General features: G+C 36.5%; 1 protein-coding gene across 1 annotated transcript; it reads right to left on the bottom strand.

Moving 5' to 3' along the window:
• Nucleotides 1-14,893: 14,893 nt before the first annotated feature.
• LOC128683306 (uncharacterized) lies at nt 14,894-16,437 on the bottom strand. Its single transcript, XM_053768785.1, has one exon. It carries the CDS (start codon nt 16,352-16,354, stop codon nt 14,990-14,992), a length of 1,365 nt encoding a protein of 454 aa, XP_053624760.1. The 5' UTR covers nt 16,355-16,437; the 3' UTR covers nt 14,894-14,989.
• Between the last annotated feature and the right edge of the window lie 4,812 nt (nt 16,438-21,249).

Genomic DNA, 21,249 nt, shown 5'->3' with positions numbered 1-21,249 from the left:
AGGTATTCAACGTAGGTATACTTAGTTTTACGTTATGCTCAGTCTCGCTTGCGGTGTAATGGTTAAGACGCCCGCCTGTGGATCGAAAGGTCTCAGGTTCGTATCTTACTCGTGCCACTTGAGTTTGTATACCAATCTGAATCATCAGATAGTAGTTTTCATAGACCACCACTTGCTTCCGTTGAAGGACAACATCGTGAGGAAACCTGCACACTGGTGGACAGTTTAGTTCACTAGTGTGTATGCGACTACCTGCCACTAGAAGGCGGTAAGTAGTCTTAAAGTCATGTCAAATGCCTTTAGGCGACCAGTGTCAGCAATAACACACTCGATATAATGATAATGCTACGACGTTCGTCAGCAGATAAAGCAGAAATTGTATGAAATTTCGATGTACATACGTGGACGCAGATCAATGTCAAAACATAAAGAAAACACTACGTCGTCGCAACGGAGCACAACTGAACAATGGGACATGACCCTGAGTCAGCTTATTTAATCGTTTTGTATGTCCGTCGACAGAGAACTATTAAATAAAAAAAATATTTGACTGATATAAACTAGTTGTTCGCTGCGAACTTTGACCTCGCGAATACAAAAACACGAATTTAAAAATTCTATTGACAGATTCTACATATCTTTTAAATTTCATCAAAATCAGACCAACGGTTCGAAAGTTATTGCGTTACAAACATACATACAAAAAATGTATTTTTGCCCCAAGTTGACTTGTAGACCTCGATCGCTCGCGCAATTATTTTTCCAAAATACGGTTTTGAGCGCAGTACAGAACACTGTGAATATGGACTGAAGACGAGAGGGGGTTGGCCGTCTTGATATATGAGGAGTTTCAGGATATAGTTTTAGAGTTAGTTTCTATCTTAGAAGTCCTGGCTTGATGTGTCAATGATTATATGCGTGTCAATTGAGATGCCGACGACTGCGCGAATTGGAGATGAAAAAGTAGGACAGCGAACCCAGGGCTTCGACGCTCAACGGATGAGGAAGGAACCGGGTAACCGCTCAGATGAGACAGAGAGAATAGCTACGATATTAAATTCACTTCATTACGTAACAAAGAGTGGCGTCCATTACTAGATAATTTTATTCCAATGAAATTAACCGGCTTTTTAATAAAATGCTAATTACGGCCCCGCGATGACATCGGCTTTATTTATGAGATAGTGAGAGCTTTGAGCTTTACTGGAAAGCTTTTTTATATTTTGCGCTTAATAAGATTTTTAGCGCGTTCGTTTGAATATTTGTCATTTACATTATACACTAGCGGCCCATCCCGGCTCCGCTCGGGTAAAACATAATAAATTATACCTCTAAAACTTCCTCAGGAATCATCTCTATCCATTGGTGAAAACCGCATGAAAATCCGTGAAGTGGTTTTTGAGTTTATCGCGAACAAACCAGACAGATACGGTAGAGGACATTGTTTTATAATGTGTATGGATTCATACAACGTGACTATGCTGCCAGTCTTCTGGGCACGTTACAACCGGGTCTTGCTTTTTGTAATTTAAAATAAAAAGCTACTTTTGCATTTTATATTATCTTTTCATTTTAAGTAGATATACTCTCTTCATAGTCGTATTTAGACAAAACTCTCTTGGCACTATTAATGGAGTGGTTTGCCATTGCCTTCTCCATTTCACACACAAGTTAATAATCTGTGCAGGTTTCCTCACGACATTTTTCTTCACCGGAGGTTAATGAAAGCTATAGTTTTCATCAACCTCCGGTCAGCAAACCAACTATATAAGTACATTAGTATACAAACTCAAGCGGTACGAGTAGGATTCGAACCTGGGACCTTTCGATACACAGCCGGTCGTCTTAACCATTACACCAACAACACCGCTTCGAACTTACTACTAATTCGTCTTTTCGAGTGTGTTATTGGTTTTCGATTTTATTCAAGTCGCCTAAAGGCATCTAACATGACTTTTACGACCACCTACAAACTGTCAACCAATGTGCAGGTTTCCTAGGGTAACTATGACAATATAAATTGATACATAATAAATTTGTCTGTTGCATTAAATAAATTCAAGTACAATCGATTATATATACTACGTTTTATCCATTAAAATATATTTAATTACATTTTTCATTCGAGATATTGTGCTGTGGTCGATTATGATATGTTTTATATTATGTGATTACCGAAATTAAAGAAGCTTTATACATATATCGGATATAATAACTAAATTTCATTTGAATTGGAAACAATTCCGGCATTAACATATTTACCTAGATTCAAAATAATAATATTAAAAAAGAAATTAATTTTACTTTGCTAAAATAGGTGAGATGAATAATAGAGTTAAGTAAACTATAAATTAATTATCAACTAACTAGCGCCCCGTGGCTTCGCTCCCGCGGGAGTTTCGAGATAAAAAGTACCCTTTATTTTATTCCAGGTTATGTTCTGCCCGCGTACCGAAATGTAATAACTATTGAGTGATGTGGTTGTCTTGTTCTATCGCGTAAGTACGCGCAAATCGATAAATTCGAGTTCGAGCTCTCGAGTAACGACCATTGTTCCGCCGCTAGTTAAGATAAATATGAATTTCTAAACGACTAGCATTCCTCCCACGTTCTCATAAGTCTATATATAAATTCAACACCACTAAACAGCCACTACTAAGCCACCAGCGTTTAATTTTCCCTCACTATTCTATTCATTGCGAACTTCTCCTCAAATAAGACTTTAAAATGTATCACTATAGTTAATACATCCAGATATATTAATATTATACACCAATTATGAATAATTTTATTAAAAAAATTGCTCGTTTGAATTTGGACTTTACACTGCTCGTGTTAAGATTTGTTTTTGATTGAATATCCTTTTTGATTGGGGAGTGCGTGAGGTTAAGGTGACCATGATGTTTAAAAAACTCGATGCATAGTTTTGTATTTTCGGATAATTACTAAAATCAAAAGTTTTTCATGTTAATATTTATCACAATGTTTACTCGTCTACGAACATGATCGTAGTCTAACCAAAACTGGAATATCTTATCTTTCAAACTACATAACGAATTTTGATGCGGGTTTTTTTATAGTAAATGTTAGGGAAGTTTAGGAGTATAATTTATTATGACTTTACCCGAGCGAAGATATTAATAAATGATACAACAATAAAAATGTATTTTTAGTTATTATTTTATATTTTAATCTAATTTTACTTTTTTCTTAATGACTGATGAATGAGAAATAAAATAGCTTCAGTCAGTAAAACGACAAAACTCCGAAGCTTTAAGCCTTGTTGTAGAGCTTCGTAGAACCTTCGTAGAACTTTCGTAGCTTTGAAACAATGCGGTCTCATCGTAGCTAGATAAAGTTATTCTTTGTACATTTATGTCGCGATGCTGAATAGGATTTGTTTAGCATTTTATTCTTGTTACTACAAGCCACCAACCTATTTCTTAATTATTTTTCAGTAATGAGGTGTTACAAATTTTGGAATTTTAAATATTATATAATACGAGGACAATTTTTTTTTATTCTTTTACTAGCCTGTTAGCACTGCTTCGCTCGGATAAAAACGTTATAAATTATACACATAAACTCCGTGAAAAATTTAACGGTAGTAAGTATAGTCGGCGCAATTGAAATTCTGGCGAAATCGTCCAGGACTATTTTATGGAATTAAAAGTGATATATGAATTATTAATTTCTGGCAGTCTCCATCTATTAATAAGCGTGTTGTCACCCCACAGTCGTCCGTCGCCAACGGCGCGCACGCTCCTTAAGCCTCGGCAGACGCTGAGCGCCACTAAACGTCAAACGATTGATAAAGTCGCCCCGTGAACGGCCCCCTTATTTGCACACCGGCCGTATCGTGGGATGTCGCCGAAATAAAATGGCCAATGCCATTGTCACTATGTGAATTTGATTTGTTTTTGTTGGGAATGTCAATTGGTATGTGTATGCACTAGTTTGGCGATGTTTATCTGCAATGTTGGGATTGTTTGTTAGGGACTGACTGACGAGCCGCTGCGTTGTGCACAAAAACTATTTTGAATGAAAGTAGTGAAACAAATCACGAAAAAATGCCACGCGGCATTGTGTGGAGTATCAAACACGACCACGTTGTTGTTGTCAGCGATTGTAACGGGACTCTTTCCGAGGCGCGCATTCTAAGCACAGAATTTGTTTGCAATATGGTCGTAAACATTTCAAAAAGTTATATGTCAATCGTCAACATATAACATACGAACTAATGAGTCTAGACAAAAGTGTATTATTACTGGCTTTTGCCCGCGGCTTCGTCCGCGTCAATTTCCCGCGGGAACAGATCTTTTTTCCGGATCAGTTTAACAGGGTATTTTTTATCTATTAATATATATATATAATATAATTAGCCTATGTCTTTTTCCATACTAATAACTACCTATCTATATGTATGCAAAATTTCAAGCTGATTAATTGGTTGAATAGATAAATCGCCTGTTTACTTGAAAGTTGTGTTCACCTGTGTTGCATGCTAGCACTTAAGTTGAATGTTACTTGTAAGTTTTGTTCATGTAACCTGTTGCTGTACCTAAATAAATAAATAGTGAAGTGATAACAAAAAAAAATAGTTTCGCTTTTATAATAATAGTTCGGATATTAAAAACTAAGGAAGACGTATCTTATTGTTTTTTTGTTTGTTTGTAATATCTGTAATAAATATAGTTTTTCGTATATACTTTCTGTTGGACGCAAATAAGACAATATTGTAAGTATATAAATTAATCCATTCGTTCCACCAGAGTCCCCTACATCCATATTTGCAACTTCAACATATGCATCAAGTATCTCAAACGCAATATTACCTTAGTTTTCAGACACGATTGTGGTTGTTTGTCACTAGTTGTACGATACCAGAGTCCGGTGAACGCTTACTTCTGTTGGATGGAACCTCGTCATATGAACAGTTACAGATTTTATGCCGAGCTCAATTCAAAACTCGAGCCTTTTGTATTAAATATTAGCGGCCCGCCCCGGTTTTGTTCGGATAAAAGTCATAATTAAAACTAGCCTGCGTCACTCCTGAAGGTTTCGTTTATCTCTATGCCAAATTTAATCAATATCGATCCAGTAGTTGTCGAGTTTATTCATTACAACTATATGGATTCAATTGATGGGTTCCTAAATGCAATATTAGTTGCTTACTTGACTTTGCTGACTTTGAATATGTTTTGATCACGCGTGGGTTTGGGTGACGAAATAAATGTATATAAGTAGCTCTTCTTTTAATTTTCCTGTTTTCCAATAACCAGCTGCAAAGATAACATATTCTATAACTTTTCATAATTAAAGATCTATAATCCTTTTGTTTTTATTATTTTATATCGTTTTTGTTAACCAGCTGGTTATGAACAGAAACAAATTATTTATGTGCCAACAAAAATGGAATATCTTTCATTCACTGTTCCATAATTAGTTGACAAAAAGGGCGATTATAACCTTATTTATGTTACATAACTTAAGCTATGTAAATGACATTTGTTTAGCAGTGGGAATAGCATGATATTCTGCGAGCTACAGCCGTAGTTCATCGTATTTAAGTATATTTTGACGTTGTCGATACGACTGAGCAGATGACAAAAGTAATCAATTTTCATTTTGTATGACGAAATGAAAGCATATATATACCTATAATATTTTGAAGACTGTGACAATTTTGTAATAGATATTTCAATCAATTCCGTGATATCAATATAAACCTATGTTATTTACTGTCATAAAACAAAGTATATATAACTTTGTTGAATAATTCACGCTTTGATTTATTATTTAAGTTTTTTTGTATGGGACTCCTCCACTTCTCCTTGTTTGATATTAACCGATCTGTTACATATCTCTTTGAATGTATATCTTATGAATATCTTATGAATGCCTCACCGCGCTTAACTTTGATATTCTTAAATTTCGTAAATTTAGGACACAGAGGTTCGATCAAAAATCTGATGAAACCACAGACAAATCTGATCAGACCACAGACAAATAAATATTAATTACACCGAAACCCTTCAATAACGGCTGATAACCAGCTGACATTATCACCGACAAACAAAACAAAATAGATAATTCACGAAAACCATCACAAATATTACACATGCATAACAATTTTAACTTGATCCTTAACTTTTATGGTCATCCATGAAATCCAGGTGTCATGTTATCCTGAACACTGTGCGTATGCACCTGCGTTTGCAGTTCCCTATCACCACGATACCCATTGTAAATAAATAGTTTTGCTCAGTTGGTTTAGCTGACAAAATGTGCCTTTACGTTCTGTATAGGTTGGTATTACACCATTTCTGCTAAGGTATGTTGACTGGGTAAAAAAACAATCTTTATTGACTTTTCTTTTTTTTTTTGATACTAATTTTTTTTGTTCTCATCAATATGGAGCATCCACAAAAAAAAAAGAAAAAAAAAAAGAAAAATAGTATAATAAAAATAGCAACTTAACATCACAGACTTATATAAAGTTAATACTTAAGTATTAACATGATTAGGTACAGACTTATGTCTGTGCTGGCAACACAAGTCATTGATTGCACGTAGAATGGTGGTTTTAATTTGGATTTTTGTGTTGTCTCCGGAGTCGATAATTGTCCGAAAAAAGAATTAATTTGATTTTACGTTAAGTTTTTATTTTTCCCATTAAATATATCATTAAATACAGTTTAAAATTCTAATAGGTGTGAGAATAATGTCCGGGCATTTTGTTCAATATTCTCCCCTAATAAAAGCACGTCAATACATTTCTGAATGCACGAGCGAGCAATAGTAAAATGCGACAATTAAAAAGAGCTGGAATAGAAAGCGGAGCCTATTACCACCTTCCAATCGCGTATCTGCGATTTAAATCTCTCGCCTCATTGCCGCTCGGCCAATGGGAGGATAGGTGTCAACGACATGTTTTATTTGCTAGACAGAGAAGATAATCAAAACGTGTAATCCAGATAATGTACCTACGTACGTGACGGTCTGGAGCTGCATGCGTCTATGGGCTGACAACACTGACTGATGATGACTGAAAGATAGGCTGACCACGACCAATCAGGTGGGCCGGGTGTGCTCAGTGGTATTTAAAAAAATCTGCATTGTCTTTAGGAGAGACCGCAAGGTACTCGTTACAGTAAATTCATTGTACTAATTCCATAATGTAGGAAATGAATGAAATGTCAGAACTATGGCACTCACGTATTACATGTGCCATAATTAATTTAAACATAAAATTTTTATTCAATTAATATCACTAAAACTAAAAAAAGAAATAAATTAAAACTAAAATATAAATTATAAGTAAATTAAATATTTCGTCTGTTTTTTGTGTTTGTATTAACAAAAGGTTAATAAATATATTTTAATCTAGCATCATATAAAGATCGTTCCACCAATAACATGGTCAATGGGCTGATAGCTCGCTATCAACAAGTGGCAATATAGACAGTATCGCGGGGCGTGCGCCCGCGCACGTTCCCACGCGTGCCGGCCGTGCGCCGGTCACAGCGCACCCTAATCTTACCTGTGCAGATTAGCGAAACGTCACTCATTGTTATTTATATTTGACTGTTACATTATTTTTGATTGAAATTTTAAATATAATATTACTGATATTAAATACGTGTCATTTCTTATATTATTTACTAGTTGCATACCGCTGTGTTACCGGTTTAATTTATAAAACAAATTCTTACGTTTTTATGCACTCAGACTTTTTGATCAAATCCTACGGGAATCACGTCCTATAGGGATTAAAAGTACCAAATTTCCTAACAATCGGTCCAGTAGATTACCGTAAAATAGTAACAAACATACATACTTACACTCCTCACAAACTTTCGCATTTTTAACATTAACAGTAGGACAGCGACTGGTCCCATCCCATACGGGAGTGAATTTGAATATCTGATAGCTTAATGAAAATTCTACGATTCTTCCTAACTTGAGAAGATTCTCCCTAGTTATGTAACTAGGATTTATTTCTTGGAATTTCTTGAAATTCACGCTGCATTAAGTCATATCTCGTACCACAATTTGAAGTGAATCTTCTACGAGCTAAAATCAGTGGAGCGATTATTCCACTACCAAGGCTTGGAGCGCTTGGAGCACTCTTTGGTTGCTGTGGCAACGGCATATTGCGGAGAAGGAGACGGCCGTAGATTTTCTGGAGCCTGGAAGCGAATTCCTAATTTTTAAAATTCAAATTTGTTCACTCGCGGTTTTTCGGCGAACAATGGAAAGTTTATTGGACATCAAGAGTTGACGGAGCGATCGCCGGTCGGGTCTTGATAGAAAATGATCTGAAAAAGATCTTGGATATATATATTATATAGATATATATGTATTTGTTATACAATATAGTATCGTTGAGTTAGTATCCCATAACACAAGTCAACTTACTTTGGGGCTAGCTCAATCTGTGTGATTTGTCCTAATATATTTATTTATTTATTATTTCATCCCGGAAAAATAAATGTGTTCGTGGGATATTCACACGGACGAAGCCGCGCGCACATAATAGTTAATACTTCCATACTGTCCATAGTGTAATACTATGCATGTGATTTCGCCCTAGTTTAGTACCAATCTATATCCTCTCGTGGATGTCGTATGAGGCGACCAAGGGATACCATAGGCTAGGCAACTGAATGCGATAACATCACATGAAGGATTTACGTCACGATGTGAAATCAGTCAGTATTCAAAATTCAAACAGACAACAACAATAAAACTCTTCAATATTTTAAGGTCAGTTTTTAAGCTGGCACTTGGAACGTATGCTATCCATTCATCAGTCCCTGTATGTAAGACAAAAAGACGGGTTGTTTCTAGCCACGTCTAGATTCGTGTATGTTTTGTGGATGGCGCCAATACTGCGACTGAGCTTACAGACTGGCTTATTGCATGAAGGCAATGTATCCCGTGAGTCCGTACCAACCGGCGTCCTAGGTGAATGACGAACGCGGCAAGACAGCGCGGCGCGGTGCTATCCTGTAAGCACGGGTTTGCATTCCATATTAGCGGCTGTCCGCGACAACGACCGCTTTTCTGTGCGATAAAAGACTACGTTACTTTGGGGCTAACGAAACGTATGTAATCATATATTTTATATCAATAGTATTTATACCTTTGGTTATCACAAATGATTTCAGTAACTAAAAAAAAAGTGATATGGACATGGATGGTGGTGGTTCCCTTTGTCAATTTTGACTGTTAACTGGTGCAATCTCCTCACAATTTTGGGCATTTGTCGGACTTAATTGAATGAATGAACTGCTTTGAACATCAGAACATGCGACTTGACCACTTGCCGTGGAAAATCAGCGGGTTTCCACACTAAAAGGGTATCATGGTGCTTGACCTGCTGTGTGCCCTTGAAGGGACAAAGCGCAGTGACCATTCGAGTAGCTACTTGTGAACTGCTTGTCATTCTAGTATTTGTTTTGTTGCGTGAATATTCACTTCGTAAATTTAGCTCGTAATTTTTTTCTATACTACTGAGCAAACAGGTATTGTGGCTCACCAGATGGGAAGTGGTTACCGCAGCCTATGGACCGGTAAATGTGTGAATAAACCAATTTTCCAATTCCCGTGGTAAGGAATATTTAATTACGATATACCATTTCAGCGTTCTAGATCCGATAGGTTATTGATGATACTTATTATTATTATTTATCTAAAGACACCGGCGTCATAAAATAATAAAAAACGTTGAAAAGGAATGACTTCGACAACATGGATTAAGACCAACTTGGGTTTTATTATTAACCATTGATACCATACTTCTTACAAGTTTATTTGTTATTTCTTTTACTCGACGTCAGTGCTCACTGTTTGATTGCAAAGTATCAAATCTCAATGCAGTTAAAAATAAGGTTGTTGTCTTTAAAATTCGCGCTGGAGTTTAATTAAAAATTAAAAATTAAGACTGAGTAACAAACGAAATCCAATGAGGCACATATGGCTTAGTGTACGCCCAGTTCGTTAATTTCAAATGTAGTTATCTATTTTTATTTGTGTCCTCCTGTTATTACCACACAGCGTGGTGTAGCATTAAATCGATAACCTGGGACGCCGTTTTATCGTTTGAAACTAACAACACTGCCAGAGTAATTCTCAAAACAGAGGCTGCATTGCAAGTTTTTGTAAGTAAACGTTAACTTTAACTGAGATACTCATGGAATCGAAGTATCGAAGCAATGAAGTTTATCTGTTGAACTTCTTGTTGATCTCTAGAACTTTGGAATCAATTAAGAAGCTCAACTGTTTTTAGATCACAGTATTTAATCGCTTTACCTACTCAGAATGAGAGAAATTCCAAGTCAAAATCCCCGAATTTCTGTCCAAGACTAAATTTAGTACTTTTATAAAACTGGTAAAATTTTTGACACCAATATAGAATTATATAATTTCAGATTTCAGAAAGAAGAACTTCCGATGCGATGTGATCCAAGCAAATAACTGTTGTATTTGGCACTCCATTTGTATTTGTAACATTCTATTTTTTATTATATATGTACATATTTTAAATATAAAAACAGTGAATATATGATATAAAATATTAATAAACATTAACGTATAGAAAGCAATTAAATATTATCATTGCATTTAATTTCTCAATGCCTCGGTTTAAAAAGATCCGTCTTAACCTACGCATCCTGCGTAGCGCTTTTTTTATTGAGTCTGTCAAAGTATCCCACAGGGTTAAGTCTGGTCTTATTGCGAGGGGTGGCGCCGCAGGGGTTATCTCTTAATACCCTAATAATAAAATCGCGCCCTGGTCAGGGGGGTGTCTCTACGAAGGCTAGGCTCGATGGCCTACTAGTATAAAACAGTCGCTCACCTGTCAGCTTATAAACTTTCTTCTCCTCTCTTAAACCACACAACGGATTTTATACAGTTTTCTCGTTATTTAGACAAATTATTCCCAAAGGTGCACAGACCTCGTGCGAAGCCGGGTCCTTGCTAGTTTCCATACAAATCTGTGGTGATAGGATATAACGGCAGCGGTATGTTGGTAATTGGTTTAACACGATCAGTGATTTGATACAGAATTTTGTGTCATTTAATTCATGTTCCGACTGACAACAGCCCGCTAATTGAAAAATGCTCATGAATTGTGCCTAGAAAAGTCACCTTTCGAATGAATTTAACTTTTGTTAAAAGGTTGTACCTTCTGGATAATATTATTGCTGCTTATTCTTTGCCCGTTCTGTAAACTTTACTGTTTGCACGCACTGTTTGCCCTGTAGCCAAGGGCTAGTGTTTGATTTGTCAGAAATCTATCATATTCCACTGATATTAATACTAAAATTTGCAAGGATGTAAATATAAAGGAAGAACATTGTTCAATTTCAATAATTTTGATTAAACTGAAATCGTGAGTCGATTTGGTTGTCGGTTGGTAGATTACAATCGGTTTAAATGGTTCTGTTATTGCACATGATTTTTGTGAATTTTTAAAGTCGGCAATGGGATGAAAATTTCCTGGAATCAAGCGGGAATAGATAGGGGGGGGGAGTGGGTTCAATTCCCGCTCGAGATTTTTTAATTCTAGTATTACTTTTAAAATCGGTTCATCTATTAGTATCTACGGTACAACAGATAGGTATATAGATATGTATACAGACACTTTCAATTCGTACCCCTCTGTTTGTGTCATTGAATTATATAACGTAATTGAATACTGGAAATTTGTAATAATGTATGGGAGAAGTATCTTCTTTACACTCGTATCCCTTCCCTTAATTAACTTTCACGATCTGCGCGGGAATAGAAGCAGCTGGGCATATTTCTTTTGCGACTAGACTAGCATAGAACGTACCTACGTTCTATGCTAGGACGTACTTTTTTCTAAACATACATACCTATGTATGTTTAGTACATACCTATGTATGTTAAGTATTTGATTTGACTTGTAGTAAATAGACCGTGTAATCTCCGGAGATCAAAGGGCGGGTTAAACACAGACGGACCGCGTGACCGCCGCGTGCGAGGGTGCAATAATATTTTTTCGAATTCAAATTCAAAATTGTTTATTAATTTAGGATGATATAATATACATCACTTATTGTCGTCAAAAATTACTTAAAACTATACAGACTTCCAAAGCGCAGGGAAGGAGTGGCGCAGTACTTAAACTTCACCGCAGCCTTTTCTCCAAAGACGTCATTTAACATATTAGGTCTTCTAAGCATTTCTTAAGCAAATAGAAATTCTTTTAGTCGTTACGTTACAAGTACTTCATTATTGTCAACTTTAGTTACTAACAGATCCACCTTTGAAGTCTAATGGTAATCATGGTTCGATTCCGGGTCAGACCAAAATGGAAAATGTCCTTTTTCAGATTGCTTCAAAAATGAAAGTGCGCCATTTTTAAATAATATTAGGTCCCTACATATGAAATTGGCGTTTTGTTGTACTGGCCACTTTAATCACAAATTTCTCCTCTTTGGTTAGGAATTCCAAATACAAATTTATACAGCTATTTACACATGTATTTGTGTTTCGTTAACCGTCATTCATTTGTTTTTTTTTTCTTCAGATTTTTCTGTTTGAGTCACTCAGTTTACAAATTGGAAAACTTGAAGTGAACGTTATTTACGAGTACGAGTTCCACCGTGGCACCAGTGCTGCGGAAACGGCTCAAAGGGTAATGATGTGTATGGCGGTCGTGTCGCAAAAGAAAACACAGTGCGTTTTTGGTTCCAACGTTTTCGTTCTGGAAATTTCGACCTTCAGGCTTCGGTGTTAGTGATAAAACTATTTTAATCCACTTGAAGCAAATAGAGAAGATTAAGAAACTTGAAAGACGAATTGAGTGAAGCAAACCGGCCAATTTCATATGTGACCTAATATTATATATTTACCTTTCGATGTAAAACAACATTTTGATGTAAAGCGGGTGAAGTTACGGACGAAAGCTAATCAATACAAAACATAATACAAATTCAAAATTCATGAATCACTTTCGTATCTTAGCCTTTGAACACAAATTTCGTAGAAATAAATTACCTTCATTGAAGTAAATCTAATTAAAAATATTAACTAAAAAATATAGATTAAAAAAAAAAACTTGTAAACAAACAAACTTGTAAATAAACAAAAAAAGGAAGAATTATACATATTTCTATCGGAATATATTTCTATAGGAAATTTTGTGATTAACTGACGTAATGCAATAAACGCATTCTCATTATTCTCAATAGATTTCATAATAGTTCATTTTGTATTAGTAATAGACGTATTTATGCGCTATGCAGTTAAGTATTGTATGGAAATGAACATCGGCAAATATAGATTCTGTTCCGATTTCACGGCTAAACAGCTGAACCGATTTTGGTGAAATGCAAACGTAACATACGTATACTGTTTTTTTATTTGATATGGTGCCAATCTTCGAATTGAAGTTTGGAGATCAGCATACGGAAACCCTCGCGCTTATTTGATAGCTAATTTTTATTCGGTGGTTCTGAGATATGTTTGAACAAAATCGTTTCAGCCGTTCAAAAGTTGTAGCGAAATGAATATTGAAAGTCTGGTTTTTTTTAATTTGTCTAACAAATAAATTTGTTATTTTAATGTAGGTCCAAAAATAGGTTAATAATTAAAAGAATGAATAGTACCAAGTGGCACCTGCTGCTATTTATTATTTTACCGTTCAAAAATTCTTTGGCAAAATAGTTTACTGGTTCACGAAAATATTAATATCGCCTTAATCAGTAGTTGCAAACTTAAATTAATTGGTATGTAATGCATAAAACTTTTATAGCATAGGTTTATAGACAAAGAATGTAATCGATGCCGTACAATTTCATAATACAGTCCGCGCGGTTCGAATGATACGATAATGCGTTTGGAAATAAAAATATTACTATTAACAGCGTCCAACGCGATCGCTTATTTTAGATACGAACCGCTGGTGTCCACTGAGGCTAAATTTGCCATGTACGGTAACGTTACGAACTTCAAAGATTTATTATCTCATTCCTTGAATTATTCCGACGAATTCGGGGCCGAAGACGACGAAGGTGACGACCAAGTTGTCGATGATGAAGACAACACTAGAAGAATGATGTTCGAACGTGAACTAAAGACGCTAAACTTATTAGACGATGTCGATAAAAACAACAAGATGTTGCCGGACGTGAGGGATTACAATGACATCACTAAAACTGTAAATTTCAGAAGAGTGTGGCATTATTACAAGAAAGCCGGCTGGGGTGGATGGTTCCTGAGTTGGCTGGGCCTTTTCGGCAATATGGGCGTGTGGGACGACAGCGATTCGAAAGACATTGAAGAGCAAAAACTAGACATGCTGGAGAATTGCGGTTTGCAGTTTTTGATTCACGCCAGATTCAAGATCCAAGAAGCTATAAGAATGAAGAGTCCGTTTAGAGGTGACAAGCGGTACATGTTAGGTTATTTGTTTAACAGAGTGAGGAGAGTATTGTACGACCAGAGGAAGATTATATATATAGCGATGATGACGAGGAAATATAGGATGAGGAAGAAGCTTCGAGCGTTGTTGAGACTGTACCAGCAAGTGACCAGATATGATGTGGATCTAGTAGACTTGACTCGCTACATAAGAAGGGTGTACTACAAACATGCCGATTTCGACAGGTACGACGATACACACTTCTTCAATGATGACTACAATACGACGAGTACAAAAAGCGGTAATTAATAAATGTTCTTTTAAAATACTATACTGTCTTTTTAAATGAAATGAAATGTCAGTTGCAATGTAATCTACATTGTCTATAAACGAATTCACTTCTTATGTGGTGTTTGGATTGTGTTTTATTATATATGTTGAGGGAGAAATTGAGTAAAACAACCGGTGTATTTGACTGTGTATATTCGACTGGGCGCAGCCAGCCGTTGACTCAAGTCTTACACTAGGTACCCACATATTATTTATAAAAATCGTATGACGTTTAACATATATAACATCCCTCCACCTTTATTTAAAAAGTTTCTTATAATCTACTGCAGGCCTATTTCGTCTAGAGCGTCCCGGCGGCGGCGAGGGCGTAATGCTACGCGAGGCGGGTGCGGCCTCTGGCTGTGGCCGAGCCGTAGCTGGCATTTCCTTACTGACATGATCAGCCTTTTGTAAAGGAGGGTTCTCTGGTTCCGCTTGCCCGCTCTCTTTGTTGGGTGTTTGCCGGCAGTCTGCTTGTGAAGTCGTTGCTTTTTCTGGTACGATGAACGCTGGGATAGTAACTTCTACTTCTTCTCCCCCTCTAAATTTCCGAAGTTGATTGGCATGCCTTTTAACTGATTGTTCAGAACCCTGTAGCTGCACAGTATACAGGGCGTTGCCAATTCTCTTTAAAATTTGACCGTGTAGCCATTGATGCTTGGAGTGGTTGTACACTCGCACTAAAACGTCCTCGCCGTCGACAAAATACACTTTACGATTGCCCTTATAATATTCACTCTGCAAGGACTGTTTTTCTTTGACCATTTTGTCGAGTGCTGAGTCATCATCATCACCCTCCGAGCAGCACTCAACATAATGATGTCGGTTTACCGTTTTATTACACATTCTTTTAAGATGTCCCTGAACACCACACTTTTTACACTTATAACGCGCAAAACAGCGGTCCGATACCGCATGACCGGAATACCCGCACACTGAGCACTGCGGCTGCTGCTGCTGCGCGCCGGCGCTGCGCAGCTGGGCGCGCTGCTGCACGCGCCCGCCGCGGTCTGCTCCCTGCCGCGCCGCCACAACCTTCATCACCTGCAGCGTCGACGCCTGCTTCTTTTGTTCTGTTTCCTGAGCCCCCATACGCGCACTGCGAATACCGTCAGCCATTTGTAAGGCTTTCGTTAGGGTCAGCTCAGACAAGTCTTTCGTGAACAATTTGTCTCTTTCCGGCCCGGGCTCCATGCCCAACACGAACCGGTCACGCAGTTGTTCGTCGAGATGTAACGCTGTAAACCCACAGTGGGTAGCTAATCCTCTCACACGCGCTGCCCACTCTGCGAATCCTTCGCTGACGTTTTGCGTTGCACTATGAAACCTAAATCTCTCAGCAAAAGTACACTTTTTAGGTTTAAAATGTCCATCCAGCAACTTCACTACACCATCGTAGTCTAATGTACTGATTTGAGTCGGTAATGCCAAATCGCGAACCAACTTGTATGACGATTCTGCTAAATTACTCAACAAGATGGCGCGTCGCTTCACCCCGGCTTTGTCTTCTTCCGCTCTGATATCGTTCGCTAAGAACCATTGTTCCAGCCTTTCTTTGTACACTGGCCAATCTTGGATTTCATGGTTAAATGTGCTTAAGGTTCCAACCGTCAATCGAGCCATCTTCACGCGCTGCTATTTTTGTCCTCGTCGCCAAATATTATATATGTTGAGGGAGAAATTGAGTAAAACAACCGGTGTATTTGACTGTGTATATTCGACTGGGCGCAGCCAGCCGTTGACTCAAGTCTTACACTAGGTACCCACATATTATTTATAAAAATCGTATGACGTTTAACATTTATAACATGTTTCTAGACAACATTAGGTTATCGTATTTAATAACGCTTCTATTTTTCGTATCTTCATCATTATGAAGATTGAACACGACACGACTGACTCACGCGTCAACTCGTGAACGGGTGCTGCCGGGTGGAACTGGTCAGCTCGATCTTTTATTAAAAGTTTTTTTGTTTGGTTAATTTTACATATATTTTTCTTTCATCAGCACTTGATCACAATCATAATAGGTATGTTTTGACCGTGTACTTTATTGTGTACTTACATTGTTATATTACTGATAAAAAATTATACATAAGTTTATATTTAAAAAATAAAAAATAATAATTAAGCATAATAGGGACCAACACTGTTTGAATGAGTTTCTTTCGGCATTTCATCTCAGCAGTGGTCATTCCGAAATGCTAGTAGTTTATAGCTTTGGTATAAATAATTTAATTTAGAATATGACGTGAAAAAGTGCATGTGAAGGCGTAATTTCTGAATAAATCATTTGATTTTGTTGAAATAATCATTCGATTTTATAAATGAAATAATAATAGTTTAATAACTAGGGATACCGACGACCGTGCCAAATGCAGACGCAAAGGTATGAAAGCGGACCCTGAGCTCAGACGCTCAAAGGTTGAAGAAGCAACCGTGAAAACGCTCAGATGAGAGGGATAAAGAGATTCAAACATACTCCCAAATTTTCACACTTATAGTTTATTTAAACTACGAACACATATGCCTTATTTGAACCAAGTAGTTAGATAGGTGCAATTGTGAATGATGATAGATCGGCTGCGGTATTGTAATATGATGATTGGCATTATATATCCTCGAAAATTAGACTATCTAGACTAAAGTTGTCGGAATTGTTACATTAAAATAACAATAGACCTTTTTCATGACTAAATTCGATAAAAAATATAAAATCGAATTTTCATTCACCTCGGTCATCTAGTTCATGGAAGTAGAGTATAGAGTAAACATTGTTATTAACAAAATGGACTGTTTTTTGTCTGAAATAAAAGATATTTTTTATTAAACCCCGACGCAAAAAAAGGTGTAAGTATAACGGGTAAGTTTAACGTGTCACAGACAGATATACAGACAGCCTGCATGAACCGATTTTCGTATGTTTTTTTTTTGTGTCATAGATAATTTTATCCCGAGTGTTCTTAGCCATGAAAATCAGTTCAGCCTTTCAAAATGTTTTAGTGAAATGAATATTGAATGTCGGGGGTTTTTTTTAATTTGTCTAATGTCAAATAAACTTGTTTTATTATTATTGGCAGTTCATATCTCGTTCACTTCACATCACTTTGCAATTTTGTGTCATATCTCGTTCACCTTTCTCGTTCTATCATTCTCACAATGATACGTCAAGTCAGACATATTAATTTACAAGCCTTAACCAATTAATATTATAAACTAGCTGCCCCCCAGGACTTTGCTCACGTGGATCTTCTACCCGTGTACCAAATTCATAACAATCGGTCCAGTAGACTTTGCGTGAAAGGGTAACATACATACACACATCCTCACAAACTTTCGCATTTATAATATTAGTAAGATTGTATGAACATGAACCAAGAAGGACGGCTTTTGCATTATTTACTTTAAAATATCTTTTATATTTGAATGATTTTGTATGAATTTCCGCACCCAGACAGGGGTCAAACGTGGCACGGAAAATTTAAAGACGATCCATGATATTAATGGCTAAGCGAGTGCTGTCTCTCAGAGGAAATTCTTTAAAAAACTAATCTAACTTTAAAAAACTAATCCAATTAGGAGTGGAATAAAATATTGGAATCAATTCCACGATATGCCACAGTCTATAAGATTTCTATGGTTTTATGAATGCTCGCAAGCCGTGGTATTTAATTGCTTTTCTCAATAACAAACCGGAAAATATACTTCAGACTGAAATGTTACTATGTTATGCTCACACAGTTCACACAAATGGTCAAGTTTGTGGCTGCGTCGCAATTATTATTATGGTTAAGCTTCGAGATGATTGTGTCACTCGTGAACATACTGCCATGTCTTGTCAAGGGAACTTGTCAGTTCGATTCTCATACATTATTCGGTTAATTACATATTAAACTTATTATAATTATAATTGTCTCCTAGAGACCAAAACTTTGGCTTTCGAACGTCATGGTAACGAAATTTCCTTTAAATTCACTGCTTATACCGACAGTCTCTTCTGAACATTGATAAAATTAATCTACAACAAAATACAACTCCGTGTTTACGATGGGGGAAAACGGGTCCCTTTCCCATAAGATTCTCAGTGGGATTCACGATTTTGAGTCTTAATATGTATACTTAGGAAACATTTTGAAGTGCAAGATGGAAAACAGTTGGAATTTTCCGAAGCGTCGCCACGTGTGGTACATAGCTTTTATTGACGGAGGTCTGCCCCTCCCCTCCTCACAGGGAGGTAAATGAAATTCCACCTGCTCTAAATAGCGCCCTCTTTATTGGTATGCAAAAACGCTGCCTGTCAGGCCGAAATCGGTATTGAAAAAATCCAGGCCACACACAATATGTGTTGCAACGATCAGTTATTTTTTTCCATTAAACTATTTGCATACCGGCAAGCTAATCGTTAATTATAAATGTAAATGAAACACGAAAAAGTTTTATAAAGGACGATTCACATTGATCCATCTACTTCGGAATCATTGCGGATTGGAAATTACTGGAAATATCCAGGAGCCCTGAATCGGATTTTCCTTCGGGTACATTACTTCTGAGATGAAAGATAGCTTGAAAGAAAGACTCTCTCTTGATCGTCTGTTCTCTGTCTTTCACCGTAAATAGTTGTAACAAATAATTATGCTTTCTCATTTAGGTATGCTATTTAAGATTTCATTTGCTATCATAATTGCACTTATAACTTAAAAAAGAGAACTTGATTTTATTTTTTGATTCATGAGTTAACAAAATTAGGTAATAAGTTATCCAATTTCTTTGGAAAGAACTGAGAAATTCCACTAAACAAAATGACAAAAAATCGAATCGACAAAGAAAAAAAAAATATATAAAGTAAAAATCTAATCGGTTAAATGGAACAAAAAAAATAAAATTAACCGCAATATTTTTAAACTACGATTGTATGGAGAGGACTTGTGTTGCCAACAAGCATATTTCCTCAAATCTCTGGTAACTCGTTCACTATTTTTCGTGATCACCACACCGTTGCTTGAGTGGTCGCGGGTTGGTACTACAATGGGACGACTATACCCATGCAGAGCTATTCACCGGGTAGAGCAATGAAAACATAATAATAATTCCTTATAAATTGTAAGATGTCGGAGTAATGGATGCGGCATTCGAAATGAGTAATTTTTTTTCTAAGTTTAAAGGCTGGTGTATTTAAAGCTTTTTAAATCTAATTTAGGCTGCGTGGACGAGTCCTTCCATGCTTTACTAACACAATAAACGTCCTGGCTTGATGTCGTCAAAGGTGATTAAGGTCTTACACCTAGCGATGCTGAAGACCGTGCGAAATAGTGAAGGAAAACGGACTCTGGGCTCCGATGATTAACAGCTGAAGAGATGGTCTGCACTACGGAGCCCTGGGCGTATATAGTAAATTCTATTAACCCAAATGGACTCCGCAACTTATTTACGGTAGTGGGATGAATACTGATTATATAATATATATTATAATTTTAATTTAAAATTGTTTAAAATTTAAACCAACCTGTTTGTAAAATGGAGTACAAAATAATAATAATAATTTTTGACAATGTTTTTTTTTTTTGAAGCCAACTCAGTTTCATCATCAAAATCTGCACATAAAATTTGTGAAAAATAACCATTTTAATGTCCACAATAGACGCTCGCCCCGGCTTCGCTCGGGTAAAACCATAATCATAAGTAGTCCTATGTCACACTGAAGGTTTCGTCTATCTCTGTGACAAATTTCATGCAAAATCGGCCCAGTAGTATTCCAGTTTTTTCCTTACAAACAAAAATACAAATATTTTCTCTTTATAATATTTGTATGGAGTAAGTATCATTATGCCGCATCCAAATCAATGTGAATTCATATATCGGTCCTGTTTACACGACGGATGGGCTGAGTGCGTTCAATGGGAGAATTGGCCCACTTGAAAAACAATGTCTACCCGAACGTCGAAAGCTCGAAGCTCACCCAAATGTGCGTCGTGCTTTTTATTGGCTGATTCCACGGCCACCGCGGCCGGTTTTATTTCAAAAAAAAAGCATTATTTTTTATCGATTACGCGATTATGTTCGAAATTTGAATAAAAAATATTTGAGTGTTACTTCAGTGAATCGTATAATTCTATCCTAAGTTATGTTATGAATGGAAAAGTGCGTTTTATTGTTTGTTTATTTGTTTGTAATCTCTTGACGCTTTAACTGTTATTCTTTCTTTGCTTATCGAGTGTTATTTGATAAACACTGTTGGCTTGTGGTTCGAACTTAAAAATAGGACCAATCAATATTCTTCTGAAAATATCCTACTAGGCGGCTAACGGATACATAGCTCATAGGCTACGATAGCATTCCCAATGAGGTTAGGCATCAGGCAGACAACCGGTTGTACAAACACAGTCGATTTTTCGTAATGTTAAGATTTATTTCAGTTCTGATCCGGATCATACATACTAATTTTTTATAAATATCTATCGAATAGTGTAAGATGAAGGTACCTAACATAGTTTCGAAGGTTTATAGATACTCCTAAACTA

This window comes from Plodia interpunctella, chromosome Z (genome assembly GCF_027563975.2).
Source record: "Plodia interpunctella isolate USDA-ARS_2022_Savannah chromosome Z, ilPloInte3.2, whole genome shotgun sequence".
Lineage (NCBI taxonomy): Eukaryota > Metazoa > Arthropoda > Insecta > Lepidoptera > Pyralidae > Plodia > Plodia interpunctella.
Note: the sequence above shows the minus strand (reverse complement) of the source record. Positions and strands in the feature narration are given on the sequence as shown.

What these genes read in the sequence shown, in the direction of transcription:
- LOC128683306 (XM_053768785.1), bottom strand. Translation starts at nt 16,354, where the DNA reads ATGGCTCGATTGACGGTTGGAACCTTAAGCACATTTAACCATGAAATC.